Source organism: Scardinius erythrophthalmus, assembly GCF_964197995.2.
Source record: "Scardinius erythrophthalmus genome assembly, chromosome: 1".
NCBI classification, from domain to species: Eukaryota; Metazoa; Chordata; class Actinopteri; order Cypriniformes; family Leuciscidae; genus Scardinius; species Scardinius erythrophthalmus.
In genome coordinates this window covers 5,750,532-5,770,641 of record NC_138221.1, presented here as the reverse complement: position 1 = coordinate 5,770,641, position 20,110 = coordinate 5,750,532, and the positions used below count along the sequence as shown (strand labels likewise).

Below are 20,110 nucleotides of genomic sequence, written 5' to 3'. Positions count from 1 at the left end.
AGTCAAAACGAAATAAAAATAAAAACTAATGAAAAATGCAAAACTATAATAACCCTGACATAGACGGATGTAGTGCTAACTGTGTTAAGAGTTTTGGAAAATTGTTAAAAGTATTGAAAAATCTGTCATAGCAATCGTAAAAAAAAAACTATAGCAGTACTTCTTTTAATAAACACAAAACACTGGAGAACACATTGTGCAATGCAAGACAAAGAACTGAATAAATTGAGTGCTATATATAAACAGGCAAACAAAGGGAGCTAAATGAAACACAGGTGAACTTAATTAGTGACTAACAGACTATCATGGTTAACTTGTAGCTCAACATGAGTTCCTATAAGAGCAACCAAAAGGAACATTCTCTCAACCCCAGGTCAGGACTGCACACGGATTAAGTGTTGTAGTATTTTTGTGACTGCAATATTCAGGCTCCACACGGATTGAGGACAACTTTTCAGCTGTACGGTAGTGCACCTTTGCTGTTTTAGGCTGGTTTTGTTTTTGTTTTCTCCATTCCATTTTCTCCATCAACTGACTTGATTTAGTACAACTAAAAAAAGTTTAAACAAAAGTATAGATATTGTCTTTTATTTTACCTGTCCTTGTGAAAAATATCAGACATCAACTTTATATTTAATATTGAATAACATGTAGGCTACAACAGATCAAATTAAGTGTACTTTAAAGCTCAACAAAAAGATTTTCAAAACATAGGCCTAATGTACTTTAAAGAAACTCTTAGTTTGGCATTATTTTCTTTTTTTTTAAGTGTACATGTACTTAATTTAATGTCACTCCTGCCAGCAGAAGCCCTATCATGGCCACCAGAGGGCACTTCTCCCTAGACCTTTTCAATTTCCATGAACCTTTGCCTGGACTCATTTTAGTGTGATTACATCCACCTGTATGTCATTGGTTTGTATCATAGGAACTTTGGCTGGCAGGTGTGACGCTTCTGAAAGTGTACGTGTGTACACTTAAGTGGCTTTTTATAATTCATCAGTGCTATTATCTGATTATTATTATTATTATTATTATTATTATTATTTTTATTATTATTATTATTATTATTATTATTATTATTATTATTATTATAAAAATAATAAAAATAATAAAAATAATAATAATAAAAATAATAAAAATAATAAAAATAATAATAATAAATAATAATAAATAATAATAATAATAATAATTATTTATTATTATTATTGTACTTTCAAGATACTACAGGTACACATCCAATACCAATAAGCGCATTTTTTTTATTTTATTATTTTCACAAGGGTACATAGCAATTAAAAAATTATAGTTTTCTAGACAGCAACATGGTGTTGGCCCACATCTGGTACACCTGGATTACACACGGCCCAGATGTGGGCCAGATCTGGTTGCTGTCTGGGTTCTTGTATGGTTTTCCGTTGCAAACTAATCTGGTTGTGCTATTTTTACATAATGCAACTTCCATTCTCAAAGCTCCCTGCAACAAAGCTTTGACCTTTTATCAAAAATATTCTGTTCTTAAACCAAATGGCATGATTTCACTGAATCCACTTTTCATTGTAGGCTTTAAAGATCAACATGGAGAAAATCATCCTAATATTCCCTCTGATATTGCTGGTGCTGCATATACAAGGAGGAGAGTTCCACAAGGAGGAGTGTTTGCCTGCCGAAGCTCCACAGCCGGAAGTCGTGGAGTTCGACAACACCATCTATGCCACTTGTGAAGTAACTCCCAGCCCCAATTTGCCACGTAACCAGCCAAAGATCTTTGGGCAAATCCTCTTCAAGCAGGTCTTCCCCAATGGAGATTTAGAAGTGAAAATCAACCTCCGTGGTTTGCCTGCCATCGATCGTCAAGAGCGTGCCATGCACATCCATCAGTATGGAGACCTCAGTCAAGGCAGCATCACTGTTGGTCCTCATTATAATCCAAACGGCGTTGACCACCCTCATCATCCTGGAGACCTGGGCAACTTTGCTTCCGAGAAAGGAGTTATAAGGCAGTTCCTGACGCTTCCAGACGCCAAGCTCTTTGGGCCTTATTCCATTCTGGGACGTGCGGTGGCGGTTCATGAGAAGGAGGATGATCTGGGAATGGGTTCAGATGAGGAGAGTAAACTCAGTGGGAATGCTGGACCGATAATTGCTCTCGGTGTGATTGGTATTACTACTCCAAGTCTGTGGCAGAAGACTGAAGTGCCCCCCAAGAAACCATGTGGAGGAAGGCACTGAGAGTCAAAGATGAGGGAGTCGGATATGGTGGAAGGGCAGATTCAAATGGGATAATCATGATTTTCCTTGTGTATTCTTTGTATGTGTCCTACATTAAAGTATATTTCAGAACCTGAACATTCCCATGTTTTTTTTCTTGGTCTTTTCAGAGACTTTTTGGCCAAAGCTTCCAATAGTAAATGCACTCTTAAAAAATAAATGTAGGGTGAATGCAGGCAAAGTGGGCCGTTTAGTTTGATTTACTGTGCTCAATGGGTTAACACTTTCAGAGCATGACAATGGCCTTTAATTAAAGATACACTATTTCTTTAAATGATACAATGGTTTAGGTTGATGCAATATGACACTGGAGGGTGTGGCTAGATCTCAAGGGAGGACACCTTTATTGTTCAAGGTAGACATAACCTCTGACATAAGATTTTATTTTTGAAATTATAAGGTTTCTCGCTAAATGTCAACAAATGGGTATATTATTCTGACAGTTTGTTACTACAGTTAACAGGGAATCAAAATGCAAAAAAAATCTTGGTTTTCTTGTAAGGTGTTTAAAGCTAGAATATGTATGATTTTTGTAATAAAATAACCAAAAATCACTTGCAAAGTGTGACATATTTCCTGCAGTTGTGCACTTCCAGTATCCCAAAAGTTCCCAAAGATTTTGATTTCAGAGAAATTCCAATTTTAAATCAAAGCTGCAAGCAGCATTTATCGGGATTTAAGGCCTTTAAGCACAAATGCAGAAAGACTAAGTTTTATTTGGCAACCATTTAACCACTGACGTCATACATGGAAAAAAACATTTCCAGCCAATTTAACATAGGAAATATATGGTTTTCAAAGCTTTTTTAACAGTTGTAGTGCCACCTATTGTCCGATCTCCATAAAATTGTGCATGCTTGTTTACAATGTTATTTCACATATGCTCACCAATTTTCATTAAGTTCTGAGTTTTTGTTTAGGATTTACAGGCTTTCGAGTGAATTTTGCCATGCCCATTTTCTAAATGGCCGTGTTATAGCCGTCCAAATGCAAAAGTTTTAGCACTTCGTGCTTTAACCCCTAATAATGACTCGTCCATGTTCACTTGTTGCCTGTCAATGACATAATATCCGCGTTATCCCTGGTTTCTGCTCGTACTGCCATAGTAACCATGGCGACAACTGCGTTACGTCTAGCGGCACGTTCATGGAGTTGTTTCATTCAAACATTATGGACCATGGCAAGCAGACTTTGGGACAAAAGGAGAACTAAAACGAGGATCAATATCGGCGTGGTGTTTTCAAGATGCCGCAAACTTTGACTTGACAGAGACGTCTTGCATGTACTTTATTAGACAGTTGAGCAAATGTTCAAAACCCGCATGGTGTTATCTGTTCTGACAGACATTGTTAAAGCACACTTTTGTCACAGGCAGGGGGGGGGGCGGGCGCTATCCGCCCCTCCCTAAATTGCATACCACCCTGAGGAGCAAGACCGTATTCCCACAAAGTCAGAACAGGACACAGAATAGCTTCAAACGTTTTTATATTTATTAACTGATTAAAAGAGTCTTTGAAGAGAGCAATTACTCCCAGGAGGAATCGACCAGCAGTTCCTCGTTCTCTACTCGGACACAGCTTTGGCAGGTTCTTCAAGCTTTAGCGGATTCTTCACTGGACTCAGACAGAGAGTAGAGGATACGTATAACTCACAGCATTAGCAGGTTCTTCACTGGACTCAGACAGAGAGTGGAGGGTACATATGACTCATAGCTTTAGCAGGTTCTTCACTGGACTCAGACAGAGAGTGTAGAATACGTATAACTCACAGCATTAGCAGGTTCTTCACTGGACTCAGACAGAGAGTGGAGGACACATATGACTCACAGCTTTAGCAGGTTCCTCACCGGACTCAGACAGAGAGTGGAGGGTACATATAACTCACAGCATTAGCAGGTTCTTCACTAGGTCACAGGAGGCTGTTTATCTGGAACTGTAGATGCAGACCAAATGATCCGAAACCGTCAAAGCACTCGTGCACACACATCAACCTTCCCAATGTGAACACTCTAAGAACAGGACACTTCAAATCAGCAAACTCACTGTGACCAAGGCAATTGAACTGTGTCCAAGCAAACATCTCCTTGAAGTTGGGCTGGGCTGGTTAGCTGCTGTGTTGAGAGAAGAAAAGCAGTACAACAGTAGGGTAGTAGAGCGGCAGAACAGTAGAGCAGTAAGGCAGACAGACTGAGGGAATCCCTCTTTGTTCCAACTGGCAGAGAAAACAGGATATATGAGCAAAGCTCACCATAGCGTACAGGTCAGGGGAGTCACAGACAGACGCACATCCCATCACATTGAACCACGAAGCAGGCACACACGCCTCTCAACCCGACAATCGGGGCCGTGTCCACGTGACGGCGGCAGCCGCAGTGATCGCGTCAGTTTCGCGTTACAAACGCGCTCGATCAAATCGTCGGCCCTTCCTGGGCGCCGGTCTCTCCCTCACCTCCGCCGCGTTCTCTCCCCGCATCTGCTGCACTCGTCTGCCCGAGCGCCCCTTCCTGGGCGCCGGTCTCTCCCTCACCTCCGCCGCGTTCTCTCCCCGCCTCTGCTGCGCCTTGAACTGTCGGCCACAATGAACATATAAAGCACTCCTGCCACACATGCGGGCCAATCGCCAGCATAGAATCTTCCTGCCGAACACCTGAAGCTGATTTATCTATTAGATCGCTAGATTGTCACTGTTTACATCCAGGCACAGGAAACAGCTATTTTGCTGGGTGTTACATTAAAAACACTCCTCGAGGGAAACCCTTTCCCTGGCGTGTGCGTTCCTCCCCCACTGAACATAGTCACCCCGTGACACTTTTACACAGAATGTTTGCTGCTTAAATCCAGATGAGTACGTTGTTAGGCTATTGACTGTATGTAGGGTGACCACCCGTCCCGCATTGCGTTGTACTGCACAGCATTTTCACCCCTTGTCCTGCACGTCGCATATTGAGTAAATGTCCCGCATTTTCATCAGTCTGTCGGTTTTTAATAATCATATTAAGAAAACGTGCATGCTTTCTTTTGCCTTTTTAAGAAAGCATTTTCTTTATTATTTTTGCGGCATAGTTTTTCACCTATATTTAACAGCGCTTCCTCAGAAGTAGGCTACAAATACAACCGCCTTCTTTTGAATCCTATCCAATGGTTGAAAGTAAAGGAGTAAACACGGTCACTAGTACGTTTTGACGGCTGTCAATCAAAATGTGGAGCGGTGATTCGTTCCATGTGTTCCCTGTCAGAAAACAAATGGATAATTCGATTTTAATTGGACTTGGTCAGAACTGTTTCAAAAATAGTTATCTGCATGATGCTGCTGCCTTTGGGCTCAGTGATGTTGAATTTAAATGACATGTCAGATTAAGACATGTAATGTTACATTGTGATATAATGGTGTTTTCTGGAAGGGACTAAAGAACAAAGCATTTTTATCAGCTGAAAGGCAGAATACAAATGTTTTTTTTATTAAGTTAGATAAGCATTAAAGGTGCCATGTGTCATGTCTGGCAAAAAAAAAAATCCAGTCATACTCCACATTCCATACCAGATGGGGGCAGTATACCTCCAGAAAGTGAATTGGTCTACTCTAGAGTAACAAACGAGAAACGGCATAGTCTCTATGCTCCACCCCTACCTACTTAGCTGCACATATACAAGTTAAAAAAGTCAAGTCAAGTCAAGTCAACTTTATTTATATAGCGCCTTTCACAATACAGATTGTATCAAAGCAGCTTCACAGTATTAAATAAAATAGTACATCAGTGTTTGTTTCTGGTGTAAAACATCCACGTTTGGTAATGCAGATCAATAGCACTGTTGAATCGATTAATCAATTTAAGTATCCCCAACTGAGCAAGCCAAAGGCAACAGTGGCAAGGAACCGAAAAACTCCATCAGGTGACCTAATGGAGAAAAAAAAAAACCTTGGGAGAACCCAGGCTCAGGCTCAGTCGGGGGCCAGTTCTCCTCTGGCGTTTATGAAGTAGAGACCGGATTTAACTGTAAGATTAAAATATTATATGAATGCCTGGCTGAAGAGATGCGTCTTTAATCTAGTTTTAAACTGGGAGAGCGAATCTGAGCAACGAACAGTATCAGGAAGGCTATTCCAGAGTTTTGGAGCTAAATGTGAAAATGATCTCCCTCCTTTGGTGGATCTGGATATCCTAGGTATGACCAAAAGCCTCGAATTTAGTGATCTTAAAGAGCGCGATGGATTATAGGGCGATAGAAGATCCGTTAAATAAACTGGAGCTAAGCCGTTTAGGGCTTTATAAGTCAGTAGCAATACCTTGTAATTAATACGGAACTTTATAGGTAACCAATGTAGTGATGATAAAATTGGTGTTATATGGTCAAACTTTCTTGATCTAGTAAGAACTCTAGCGGCGGCATTTTGGACTAACTGTAGCTTGTTTATTGAGGATGCAGGACAACCAGCGAATAAAGCATTACAGTAATCTAGTCTCGAGGTCATGAATGCATGAACTAACTTTTCTGCATCAGAAACTGATAGCATGTTACGTAACTTAGCAATATTTCTAAGGTGAAAAAAGGCTGTTTTTGTAACATATGAAATATGATTTTCAAAAAACAAGTTACAATCTAATATAACACCCAGGTCTTTTACTGTAGAGGATAAAGTAACAGGACACCCTACTATGTTAAAGTTGTATTGTGAGAGGTTTTGCGGGTGGTTTTTTGAACCGATAAGTATTACCTCTGTCTTATCTGGATTTAATAAAAGAAAATTGTGCGTCATCCAATCTTTTATATCTTTAACACACTCTGTCAATTTGGATAATTTAGCGTTTTCATCCGGCCGTGATGAAATATATAGTTGAGTGTCATCAGCATAACAATGGAAACTAATTCCATGTTTCCTTATAATATTTCCAAGTGGCAGCATATATATTGAGAATAATAGAGGGCCTAACACAGATCCTTGCGGCACTCCATAGTTTACTGGAGTTATGATCGATTTTTCTCCGTTTAAATAGACAAAATGGTAGCGGTCAGATAGGTATGATCTGAACCAGCTTAATGCTTGTCCTTGAACACCGGTATAGTTTTGTAGTCGATCTAAGAGTATTGTGTGATCTATAGTATCGAACGCAGCACTAAGATCAAGTAAAACTAGTATTGAGATACAGCCTTGGTCAGAAGCTAAGAGTAAATCATTTGTGATTTTAACAAGCGCAGTTTCAGTGCTATGATGCGGCCTGAACCCAGACTGAAACTTTTCATAGGTGTCATTTTCTTGCAAGAAAGAGCCCAGTTGGGCAGACACAACTTTTTCTAATATTTTGGACATAAAAGGAAGATTTGAAATGGGTCTATAATTTGCTAGGTTATTTGGGTCTAATTGTGGTTTCTTAATGAGAGGTTTTATAACTGCCAATTTAAATGTTCTTGGAACATGACCTAAAGATAAAGACGAGTTAATAATATTGAGGAGAGGCTCTTCCACTATAGGTAACACTTCTTTCAATAGTTTAGTTGGTATAGGATCTAGTAAACATGTTGTTGTTTTAAATGATAAGTTTATTTAACTCTTTTTGTTCTATAGTTGTAAAGCACTGTAATTGTTCTTGCGGGGTGATAATCGAGGCTGAATTATAAGGCGCGATTGAAGATTGAACGTTTACAATTGTGGATCTGATGTTTTCTATTTTCTCAGTGAAAAAATTCATGAAATCATTACTACTAAACTGTAACGGAATATTTTGTTCAGGTGACGCTTGTTTATTTGTTAGTCTAGCCACGGTGTTAAATAAGAACCTAGGATTGTTTTGGTTATTTTCTATTAGTTTGCGGAGGTGCTCAGCCCTGGCCGCTTTTAGGGCCTTTTTATAGCGTGACGTACTGTCTTTCCAAGCGATTCTAAAAACCTCTAAATTAGTTTGTTTCCATTTACGCTCTAAATTACGGGTTTCTCTCTTTAGAACACGAGTAGTATTGTTGTACCATGGTGCTTTAATTTTCTCTCTGACCTTTTTTAGTCTCATAGGTGCAATAATATCCAATTTTCCAGAGAGAATGGTGCTCATAGTGCTGGTTAGTTCGTCTAGTTCATCTGTTTGTTTAGGTTCAGGCAGCAGCTGAGACAGATCCGATAAGCAATTTGAAAAATTATCTATGGTGGATGGAAGGATTGTTCTGCCTAATCGATAACGCGGCGCAGCATGATATATTACCGGGGTACGTAATATGCAAGTTACCATGTAATGGTCAGTTACATCATCACTTTGCGGAATGATATCTATATCGGTTGGATCGGTTCCATGTGATATAATTAAATCGAGTGTATGATTAAAACGATGAGTTGGTCCGGTAACGTTTTGCTTAACCCCAAAGGAGTTTAATAAGTCTATAAACGCAGCCCCTAACGTATCATTTTGATTATCTACGTGTATGTTAAAATCTCCAACAATTAATATTTTATCGACATTGACCAATACATCTGAGAGAAAATTTGCAAATTCTTTTAGGAAATCAGCGTAAGGCCCTGGTGGTCTATATACGGTAGCCAAGGCTAAAGATAATAGGGATGTTTTTCTATCATCTAAGAGCGTAACATTTAGTACAAGTACTTCAAATGAAATAAACTTATAACCCGTTTTCTGAGTAACATTGAGAATATCTCTATAGATAGTTGCAATACCGCCGCCACGACCAATCAGACGGGGCTCGTGCTTATAGGAGTATCCTGATGGAGTAGACTCATTTAGACCGAAATAATCATTTGGTTTAAGCCAGGTTTCAGTAAGGCAAAGTACATCTAAGTTATTATCTGTGACTATTTCATTTACAATAACTGCCTTAGGTGTGAGTGATCTAATGTTTAAAAGACCTAGCTTTAGAAATTGTTTTTGTTTACTAATAGCAACATTTTCTGTTTTAATAACAATTAGATTTTTCCTAGATCCTGCAGTAGATTTATTATTTGATCGCACTAAACGAGGAATAGACACAGTTTCTATGCAATGTTCTACACTAGTATTTATATCAGTTAATTTGGTGCAGCAGAGACTATGATTTGGACTTTTGGTTACTAGTCAAAAGGTATTTAACATTTTGGAGATGTTTCTGCTCATTGCACCATGACATTAACCATTCATTTAGCGCAAATAATCTACTAAACTTGTCATGTCCTAGACGGTACGTGGGAAGCGGTCCTGACACAATGATCGTTATATCAGGCGATGTGCTGCGTACCGTATCGATCAGATTCCTGAAGTCTTTCTTCAGAACCTCCGTCTGGCGCAGCCTGATGTCGTTCACTCCCGCGTGCAATACCAAAGTTCCGACGCGCTCGTTATCGTTCAGAATCTCGGGAACGCGAGCAGCGATTTCAGAAACACGAGCACCAGGAAAGCAGTGACTGTGCACCTTATTTTTACCTGATGTAGCGTGGACGTGCCGAACAATGGAATCACCAATGATCACAGCATCGCATTCTGTTTCGCGAAGAGCGGAGAAGCGGTTTTGTGTGGATAACTCGAAAACCGGGAGGGTCGGAGAGGGTCTTGGTCTAGTCCTGACTCGCGTCTTCCGCTGCGGAAATATCCAGGCTTCGTGGTGGCGTGTTGGAGCCGGAGTGAACGAGACCATGGCTGATCGCGACCTTGGCGCTTGGGACCGATGCCGAGTAACGCACGGAGTAGACGAGGTCGGAGTCAGCGGGTTAGTAACATTAATCTCTGATTTGTGAGCATCAGCGCGTGATGTTTCAAGAGCCAAACGCCGGTCTCTCAGCTCGGCCTGTCTCACTAAAAGGTCGTGGATCTGTTTCTCAACAGCTTCCAGCTCAGACTGTACCGCGTGCAGCTCAAATGTGTCCTCACCTGCACCAAAAGGTAGACTACATACATCTGATATATTCGCCATTTTAACAGATGGACAGTAAGTTAGCAACGACACTACCAGTGATGTTATCAATTAATACTAATTTCTGACAAGCGTCTTAGATATAATCCGTCTTTTAAGTGGTACGGGTGTAGAGTAGACGCACGATAGGTGAAAAATGTTTGTGAGTGTTGAGAAGACGCGTTCAGCCGTGATCCCCGGGAGTAACCTATAAGAGTATCCAGCGTTGGATCACTAACAGGCTTGAGACACGTCTGCTCAACAGTCTGCGTTGTAACTATGAGGTTTGAGCAGTAGTGCTTCTCAGTGAGGAAAAGTAGAAAATGTTTGTTGTAAGTAAGTTTAAAGAGTAAAATCAAGAATTATAAATCAAATCGATAGAGCTCCAAAGACAACAACGCGTTCAGACGCGACGCATGCGCATTCGACAACAGGAAGCCCTGTTGTCGGGGACAACATCTATTTAGAGTGTTACGTATGCTGCCCGCCTGAAGCTAATTTAGCAGCATATATCAAGTTTGATTTTCATTAGCAATACCACTTCTAGCTAAGTTATCATTAGTCACCAAAAAACATTCAGTCTCATTACACCTTGCAATGTTTTCCGTTACGTTTCGTGCGTCCAGGGTGTGTAAAGCAGAAGCAGCCTGGCCAGCGGCGGAGTATGCGCGATCCGTGAGTGCTGAAGACATTCTGCACGGCTTTGATGGGTGCGCAGGAGGACACAAATGGGCGGCGACAGCTTCTTCCAGTGGCGGGAGCTTTTTCCTCAGCGCCGTCAACAGATAGAGCATTACTAAAACTTTATACACCGCCGCCGACTTGAGCTGCAAAGAAGCTCTGGCCGCCCTGTCAAGGACGCTTGTCAAAAAGTATGGGGAAACTTGACCGCTCTGAATATAGTGAGTGAGTGAGTGCGCGCGCGCGGCCGGGGCTCGCTCTCTCTCTCTCTGCTAGTTCTTAGAGGCAGAAGAGAGCGTGCTCGCTTAAAATGTCATATTTTGGTCCAGTGTGGCGGATAGCCTTTTGAGATTTTATTTGTGCTTCAGAGCGCGTTTTTTTCCCTGCAGCGGGTGGTGGTAGGGGTCTCTTGCCAAGGGCTTCAGCCATCCTTCCGCTCTCTTCCCTGAACTGAAATGTAGTAGTGGGCTGTACTTTCCACACGATTGACATCAGGTTCAAGTACGCCCACAAGCCGTGCAAGTTATTCGTGTATTGCATGTTTGGCTGGTGGTTATGTTGCCCGTATACCGCCTCCCATGGCCGAAACTGGTATTACGACACCTGTCGGGCCGTGGCTATTAATGCTAATGCTAATTAAGGTAGATATCTCTGCAGCACTATAACTGGACATTTTTTTAATGACATCATCGCCCTTATTTCTTCTCATTCTTTTAATGCGTGTAGCTCATTTTTGGGATATTTTTACCTCAATTTTTACACATGGCACCTTTAAATAACAGTTTCAGGTTATGCTTTAGTGTTGGTAACATGTCCAACATTGTCCCACACAAACGTATAATCGTCCCACATTTGGTTTGTTTGATGGTGGTCACCCTACAGTATAGGGTAAATTTAGTATAGGGTGAACTTTTTGAATCTTGCTCCTGACAAATAACCCAAATTACAAAAAAAGACTAAAACTAATAAAAACTAAACTAAAACTAAGCATTTTCAAAAAATAAAAAATAAACTAGCAAACCCACTTTAAAAACTAATTAAAACTAAACTGAATTTGAAAACAAAAAGTCAAAACGAAATAAAAATAAAAACTAATGAAAAATGCAAAACTATAATAACCCTGACATAGACGGATGTAGTGCTAACTGTGTTAAGAGTTTTGGAAAATCTGTCATAGCAATCGTAAAAAAAAACTATAGCAGTACTTCTTTTAATAAACACAAAACACTGGAGAACACATTGTGCAATGCAAGACAAAGAACTGAATAAATTGAGTGCTATATATAAACAGGCAAACAAAGGGAGCTAAATGAAACACAGGTGAACTTAATTAGTGACTAACAGACTATCATGGTTAACTTGTAGCTCAACATGAGTTCCTATAAGAGCAACCAAAAGGAACATTCTCTCAACCCCAGGTCAGGACTGCACACGGATTAAGTGTTGTAGTATTTTTGTGACTGCAATATTCAGGCTCCACACGGATTGAGGACAACTTTTCAGCTGTACGGTAGTGCACCTTTGCTGTTTTAGGCTTGTTTTGTTTTTGTTTTCTCCATTCCATTTTCTCCATCAACTGACTTGATTTAGTACAACTAAAAAAAGTTTAAGCAAAAGTAAAGATATTGTCTTCTATTTTACCTGTCCTTGTGAAAAATATCAGACATCAACTTTATATTTAATATTGAATAACATGTAGGCTACAACAGATCAAATTAAGTGTACTTTAAAGCTCAACAAAAAGATTTTCAAAACATAGGCCAAATGTACTTTAAAGAAACTCTTAGTTTGGCATTATTTTCTTTTTTTTTAAGAGTACATGTACTTAATGTCACTCCTGCCAGCAGAAGCCCTATCATGGCCACCAGAGGGCACTTCTCCCTAGACCTTTTCAATTTCCATGAACCTTTGCCTGGACTCATTTTAGTGTGATTACATCCACCTGTATGTCATTGGTTTGTATCATAGGAACTTTGGCTGGCAGGTGTGACGCTTCTGAAAGTGTACGTGTGTACACTTAAGTGGCTTTTTATAATTCATCAGTGCTATTATCTGCTTATTATTATTATTATTATTATTATTATTATTATTATTATTTATTATTATTATTATTGTACTTTCAAGATACTACAGGTACACATCCAATACCAATAAGCGCATTTTTTTTATTTTATTATTTTCACAAGGGTACATAGCAATTAAAAAATTATAGTTTTCTAGACAGCAACATGGTGTTGGCCCACATCTGGTACACCTGGATTACACACGGCCCAGATGTGGGCCGGATCTGGTTGCTGTCTGGGTTCTTGTATGGTTTTCCGTTGCAATCTAATCTGGTTGTGCTATTTTACCTAATGCAACTTCCATTCTCAAAGCTCCCTGCAACAAAGCTTTGACCTTTTATCAAAAATATTCTGTTCTTAAACCAAATGGCATGATTTCACTGAATCCACTTTTCATTGTAGGCTTTAAAGACCAACATGGAGAAAATCATCCTAATATTCCCTCTGATATTGCTGGTGCTGCATATACAAGGAGGAGAGTTCCACAAGGAGGAGTGTTTGCCTGCCGAAGCTCCACAGCCGGAAGTCGTGGAGTTCGACAACACCATCTATGCCACTTGTGAAGTAACTCCCAGCCCCAATTTGCCACGTAACCAGCCAAAGATCTGTGGGCAAATCCTCTTCAAGCAGGTCTTCCCCAATGGAGATTTAGAAGTGAAAATCAACCTCCGTGGTTTGCCTGCCATCGATCGTCAAGAGCGTGCCATGCACATCCATCAGTATGGAGACCTCAGTCAAGGCTGCATCACTGTTGGTCCTCATTATAATCCAAACGGCGTTGACCACCCTCATCATCCTGGAGACCTGGGCAACTTTGCTTCCGAGAAAGGAGTTATAAGGCAGTTCCTGACGCTTCCAGACGCCAAGCTCTTTGGGCCTTATTCCATTCTGGGACGTGCGGTGGCGGTTCATGAGAAGGAGGATGATCTGGGAATGGGTTCAGATGAGGAGAGTAAACTCAGTGGGAATGCTGGACCGATAATTGCTCTCGGTGTGATTGGTATTACTACTCCAAGTCTGTGGCAGAAGACTGAAGTGCCCCCCAAGAAACCATGTGGAGGAAGGCACTGAGAGTCAAAGATGAGGGAGTCGGATATGGTGGAAGGGCAGATTCAAATGGGATAATCATGATTTTCCTTGTGTATTCTTTGTATGTGTCCTACATTAAAGTATATTTCAGAACCTGAACATTCCCATGTTTTTTTTTCTTGGTCTTTTCAGAGGCTTTTTGGCCAAAGCTTCCAATAGTAAATGCACTCTTAAAAATAAATGTAGGGTGAATGCAGGCAAAGTGGGCCGTTTAGTTTGATTTACTGTGCTCAATGGGTTAACACTTTCTGAGCATGACAATGGTCTTTAATTAAAGATACACTATTTCTTTAAATGATACAATGGTTTAGGTTGATGCAATATGACACTGGAGGGTGTGGCTAGATCTCAAGGGAGGACACCTTTATTGTTCAAGGTAGACATAACCTCTGACATATTTTATTTTTGAAATTATAAGGTTTCTCGCTAAATGTCAACAAATGGGTATATTATTCTGACAGTTTGTTAGTACAGTTAACAGTGAATCAAAATGCAAAAAAATGTCTTGGTTTTCTTGTAAGGTGTTTAAAGCAAGAATATGTAAGATTTTTGTAATAAAATGACCAAAAATCACTTGCAAAGTGTGATATATTTCCTGCAGTTGTGTACTTCCAGTATCCCAAAAGTTCCCAAAGATTTTTAATTTCAGAGAGATTCCAATTTTAAATCAAAGCTGCAAGCAGCATTTATCGGGGTTCAAGCATTTAAGGCCTTTAAGCACAAATGCATAAAAAGACATTAAGTTTTATTTGGCAACCATTTAACCACTGACGTCATGCATGGAAAAGACCATTTCCAGCCAATTTAACATAGGAAATATATGGTTTTCAAAGCTTTTTTAACAGTTATAGCGCCACCTATGGTCCGATCTCCATAAAATTGTGCATGCTTGTTTACAATGTTATTTCACATATGCTCACCAATTTTCGTTAAGTTCTGAGTTTTCGTTTAGGATTTATAGGCTTTCGAGTGAATTTTGCCACGCCCATTTTTTAAATGACCCTGTTGTAGCCGTCCAAATGTAAAAGTTCAAAAGTTTTAGCACTTTGTGCTTGAACCCCTAAAAATGGCTCGTCCATGTTCACTTTCGCTCAAACATTATGGACCATGGCAAGCAGACTTTGGGACAAAAGGAGAACTAAAACGAGGATCAATATCGGCGTGGTGTTTTGGAAATGCCACAAACTTCGACTTGACAGAGGCGTCTTGCATGTACTTTATTAGACAGCTGAGCAAATGTACATATTAGACAGCTGAGCAAATGTACATAAAACTAATCAATGTTATATAGCTCAACATGATGAAATGTTAGAATATGATCAGTATGTTATTCTAATGTTCATCTAGCTTACTGCTAGTATCATACAGACAAACAAACGCATAGAATAACATTATAACTTTCAACACACTCAAATGCAGTTTAGTGTGATAGTGTAGACCAAGGCTGCGTCCGAAACCGCATACTTCCCTACTATTTAGTAAGGGAAAAAGAGTAGGCGAGCGAAAAATTATGTTCGAATCCAAAAGAGTAGGCGAGAATTACCTGGGTGACGTACTAATTATCGCGAGATTCGGACTTAAGTGCGTTCGAATATGCCTACTTTCCTACTATATAGTAGGCGAAAACAGTACGTGAAGGAAGCAGTACGTTCGAAACATCAGTATTTACAAAAGAGTAGGCGAGCAGTTCCCGGATGGCTTACTGCTTCCGGCCAGATTTTTGAGTGCTCGACCGATGAATACTCTTCTATCCCAGGAGGCCACGCGAGAGGATACGTCATTATTAAACATCGCAGAGATCGGCGACGCGGGTGCTTTCAAATGTGAGTAAACACGGTTCCTTGTGTTAAAATTGCAAGTGTTGAACTACTGTAGAGTAAACTGTTGAATTGTTGAAGGTGTAAAAACGTTACACAGTGTAGTATAGTTGTGATTTTGCTGTAAAAACACGTTTTATTATGTATAACGTTAGCTAACCAGAGGGGAGCTCCAGTAAGGACACGTAAGTTAACGTTACGTCTCTAAAGTGGATTTACATAAACCATATACATATTAAAGACGCTTATTTTAAATGTCTATTTACATCTGACAGGAAAATCTTAAGTATTGCAGAAGAGCACATCACAACATGAAATAGACATCTGAGTGATGAATGTGTGCTATTATGTAGAACAAATCTATAAAGTAACTAAACATAAGTTATCTATTTTATTTGTCCATTAGTACTGTTGATAAATTGAGGAACATTTATGTTGGATAAAAAGTTAAAACAAGCTCATAAATGACAGAGGTAATGTGAATCTTGTCTGGATGTTACAGGGTCAGATGAACAGATGTGTTTTTATCCGGTGGAGAGTGGCTCATGAAGCTGAATGCTGCCATCAAAGGCTTTGAGTGAGTATACCACAGAAATGAATAACAACAACTAATTATTGTAATTTCAAACAGAGCTATTACAGCACTTTTCTGATTCTTGATTTCTGTGCATTAGCTGCACAGCTTTTGTGGTGGAGCAGGACCTGCAAGGGAAGATGATGGCGGCGTTTGTGAAAAAAGCGGTTTTGTCTTCTAAATAATACTGAAATCATATGACATTGTGTGGTTAAAATGACTGCTTTTGTGTTATGTTTGTGCATTTTGTAGGATCTGAAATGTCAGTAGGCTGGTGTGAGGCGCTGAGGATGAGGAGACCAGAGCTGAATCCTGGAGATGGTGCCATGGATGAGTCCCTCCATCACTCCACCTGCCCTTACGAGACCCTGCATCTCTCCACCTGCCCTTATTGCTTCAGATTGTGAAGCACAACACAACACGCAACAACCTCAGCGCCTTCAGCCTACATACATGATTGTAGTTTGAATAAAGCTTTGTTTCATGTGTTGACTTGTATATGCATTTGTTTATTGTGTGATGGTGACTTTCATTCATTCTTTTATTAATATTTCTCATTGTTGTCAGTAAATACAATATAATTATTTAATTAATGTTTTATTTAATTGTTTGAATGAAAATGTAGATATGTTCATTATATACACATCTAGAGTATTCAATCCTGCATAGTTATGTCATATGACATACATTACATTTTGTTTGTTTTATTGAATTGAATATAATTTTCAGTAAAAAGTAATATAATTAAGTATTGGTCAGCATTTATCATTGTTATTATTGTATGTTTTGGGGTGGGATAGCAATGCAATTCATTCTGGGGTAATATTAATTTTTAATATTAATGATACTTAAATTTTTTGAGTATAAAATCAACAGTTTTCTCCAAAGGCGAATCTTCGCACAGCTGCCCTTTGTGCAGACATTACAAACGCTGAGGAAAACCGTTCTAGGTAGGGCTGTTGAGTTACTGATGTTATGAGGTATATATATATATATATATATATATATATATATATATATATATATATATATATATATATATCATAGGTTTGCATACATAATATGAGATTTTTTACACAGGAAAAAAGAACCTAGTACAAGGTTGAATATCTTAATATATTTTCTTAATTCATTATAATACATTTAAAAAAATGCATTTTTTAATTTAATTTTTTTTATTTATAAGCCTAGGCCTGAGGGATGAAATGAGAGTTAAATTCAACAAGAAAAAGAGGAAAACATAAAGCAGTAAGCCACTTTTGCTTGTGGATAAAAATGTTTGGATATAAAATAAAGAAATTAACAACATATTCAAGAGATGACAATTTTGGGTTTTCGTAATAAAAATAAATAATATCGTTAAGGATAAAACGGTGGGTCACATTAGTAGGGTTAAATATAAGAACTTTATCAACCCTAAATATATTTACAAAATAAATGGGCAGCAGTTTCTTCAAAAAGACCACAAAATGAGCAAGTTTAATCAATATCAAGATATTTACAGATAGATTAATTAAACGTATCGTTCAAATCTTTTAAGTTGTTGTGCGCGTGATAATGCGTCGTAGGTCACATGATAATGTCAACATGGCAGATGTCCGGTTCGCATTCATACTCAACGAGATCTGGCTATAAAGTACCTATTCTTTTAGCGCTAGTTAAGTAAGTACTCATTGAAATTAAGTACCTACTCATTGAGTATGCGGTTTCGGACGCAGCCCAAGTGAAACAGCTCTGCGTTACCTCACAAGTTTAATTCACCAAATAAACTGACTTGTTAACCCTTTTCCACCAAGGCAGTGCTGGTGCTGGTTCAGAGCTAGAGCCTAGTTTCAAATGGGTTCTTTGTTTTTCGACACCCAGAGCACCAGCTCTGAACCAGGAAAAGTGGTTCTTAAGTAGCACCAAAACATTGCTGGTCTAGAAGTAAGAACCGCTTGCGTCAGGGCCTGGGGACGGGGTTACCGTGACCAACAAGACGAACAGAAACTTGTGACCGCCATTTCTCAAATAGCAGCTAATCGAGCTAATAACAGCTTGATTGTAATCTCCGTCTATGCAAGTTATGGTCGAGCTGCACGAACACGTTGGATTCGCCGTGTTTGGATGCCGATGTAGGTTCGCAAAGCCATGAGCATCAATAGTAACGCAACGACCTCCATTGTTGATGGAAGGCTTGTTCGAGATGCATCGGAGCGGCACGGACCAATCGGAGCTGCGGGAGTGTTTGGAGAGCATACGAGTCCTTGTGCTTTTGGATTGCTTTCGCCGTGCTTTGATGTCATGAGCCGATCGGTCTGCGAGAAGCCGAACCATCTCGAACAAGCCTGGTGTGTTTGTGTTTGGCGCTGCCACGCTAGCATTGCTGGGCAACATGAGATGTATACAGTGACCTTGTGTTTGGCAAACCGGATCTTAGAGAGCTCGTCAGACGAACCAACTCCGGACTGGCAATACTGTAGCTCTGGCTCTGAACTGGCACCTGGTTCATGCTGGTGGAAAAGGGGTATTTGTGAGTATTAATTCAACACTTGCGGGTAGATCAGTAGAATGAAATGTCCTTATTCCTTTATATCCGCAGGACTCGCATGTGGTTCTGATATCTGTCTCTCATTGGCAATGATGACAAGTTCCATAATTCCGCTTATGCGTCATCAACCTACACCTTTGTTATTGTAAGAGGTTAGCAAGCCTGGTTAGTACCTGGATGGGAGACCTCCTGAGAAAACCAGGTTGCTGCTGGAAGAGGTGTTAGTGAGGCCAGCAGGGGGTGCTCACCCGTGGTCTATGTGGGTCCTAGCGCCCCAGTGTAGTGATCGGGACACTATACTGTCAAAGAGCACCATCCTTCCAATGAGACGTTAAACCGAGGTCCTGACTCTCTGTGGTCATTAAAAGTCCAAGGATGTCCTTCGAAAAAGAGTAGGGGTGTAACCCCGGCATCCTGGCCAAATTCGCCCCTTGGCCTCTGTCCATCACGGCCTCCTAATCATCCCCATATACTGATTGGCTTCATCACTGTCTCCTCTCCACCATTAAGCTGGTGTGTGGTGGGCGTTCTGGCCCAATATGGATGCTGCACATTGGTGGTGGTTGAGGATATCCCCCCTTCCATGTAAAGCGCTTTGAGTACCCAGAAAAGCGCTATATAAATGTAACGAATTATTATTATTATTATTAAAATGTAGATGCAGAATATAACGCTTTAAAATATGGACACAATTTAAGTTCATTTACAGTGTTTAGAGAAAACAGACAGAAAAAGTTTTACAATATGGTTACCATTTAAAATGTTCCTCTTATTGAATTTTTGTTAGCCTATTTGTTGTTGCATGTGTTGTAGTTCCATTTGTAATATGTTGTAGAGTTCATTAAGATATCTGATATTCAACTTTCATCAAATTTCATGTCAACACAACATGTTCTAGTTGTTTTGAACTTTACACATGCATTGAGTGAACTGATGAGTATTACTCATCATTGCCCATCTATGTGCTTTTGGGTCTGTTAAATATGCTGTGGTATATGTTTGTGTGATGTGTTAATAAATCATGTGTTTTTAAGATCCAGGATCATTTTTGATAAATTAGGGATGGGTCACATTACCTGAAAAGAAATTTGTCTGGAGTGCATGATCTCAAAATGTTTATTGGTATATACCTTGCAAATAACACATATCAACTGTATTCAAAATGAAATATTAAAGTCGGACCTTAAAGTTAACAAAAGTAATAAAAAGAAATAAACATCTAG

At 39.6% G+C, this 20,110-nt stretch overlaps 2 protein-coding genes across 3 annotated transcripts; both read left to right on the top strand.

Annotated features, from left to right (window-relative positions):
- The first annotated feature begins 248 nt into the window (after positions 1–248).
- On the top strand, positions 249–2,379 carry LOC308698846 (extracellular superoxide dismutase [Cu-Zn]-like). Of its 2 annotated transcripts, none has more exons than XM_081379249.1 (2): positions 249–465; positions 1,564–2,353. In XM_081379249.1, exon 2 carries the CDS (start codon positions 1,579–1,581, stop codon positions 2,230–2,232), a length of 654 nt encoding a protein of 217 aa, XP_081235375.1. In that variant the 5' UTR covers positions 249–465; positions 1,564–1,578; the 3' UTR covers positions 2,233–2,353. The 2 variants fall into 2 exon arrangements, with proteins under 2 accessions (XP_081235375.1, XP_081235374.1); XM_081379248.1 differs by having other exon boundaries at positions 265–460; positions 1,564–2,379.
- Positions 2,380–12,125: 9,746 nt separating this feature from the next.
- On the top strand, positions 12,126–14,063 carry LOC308690732 (extracellular superoxide dismutase [Cu-Zn]-like). Its single transcript, XM_081365401.1, has 2 exons — positions 12,126–12,319; positions 13,280–14,063. Exon 2 carries the CDS (start codon positions 13,295–13,297, stop codon positions 13,946–13,948), a length of 654 nt encoding a protein of 217 aa, XP_081221527.1. The 5' UTR covers positions 12,126–12,319; positions 13,280–13,294; the 3' UTR covers positions 13,949–14,063.
- The last annotated feature ends 6,047 nt before the right edge of the window (positions 14,064–20,110 follow it).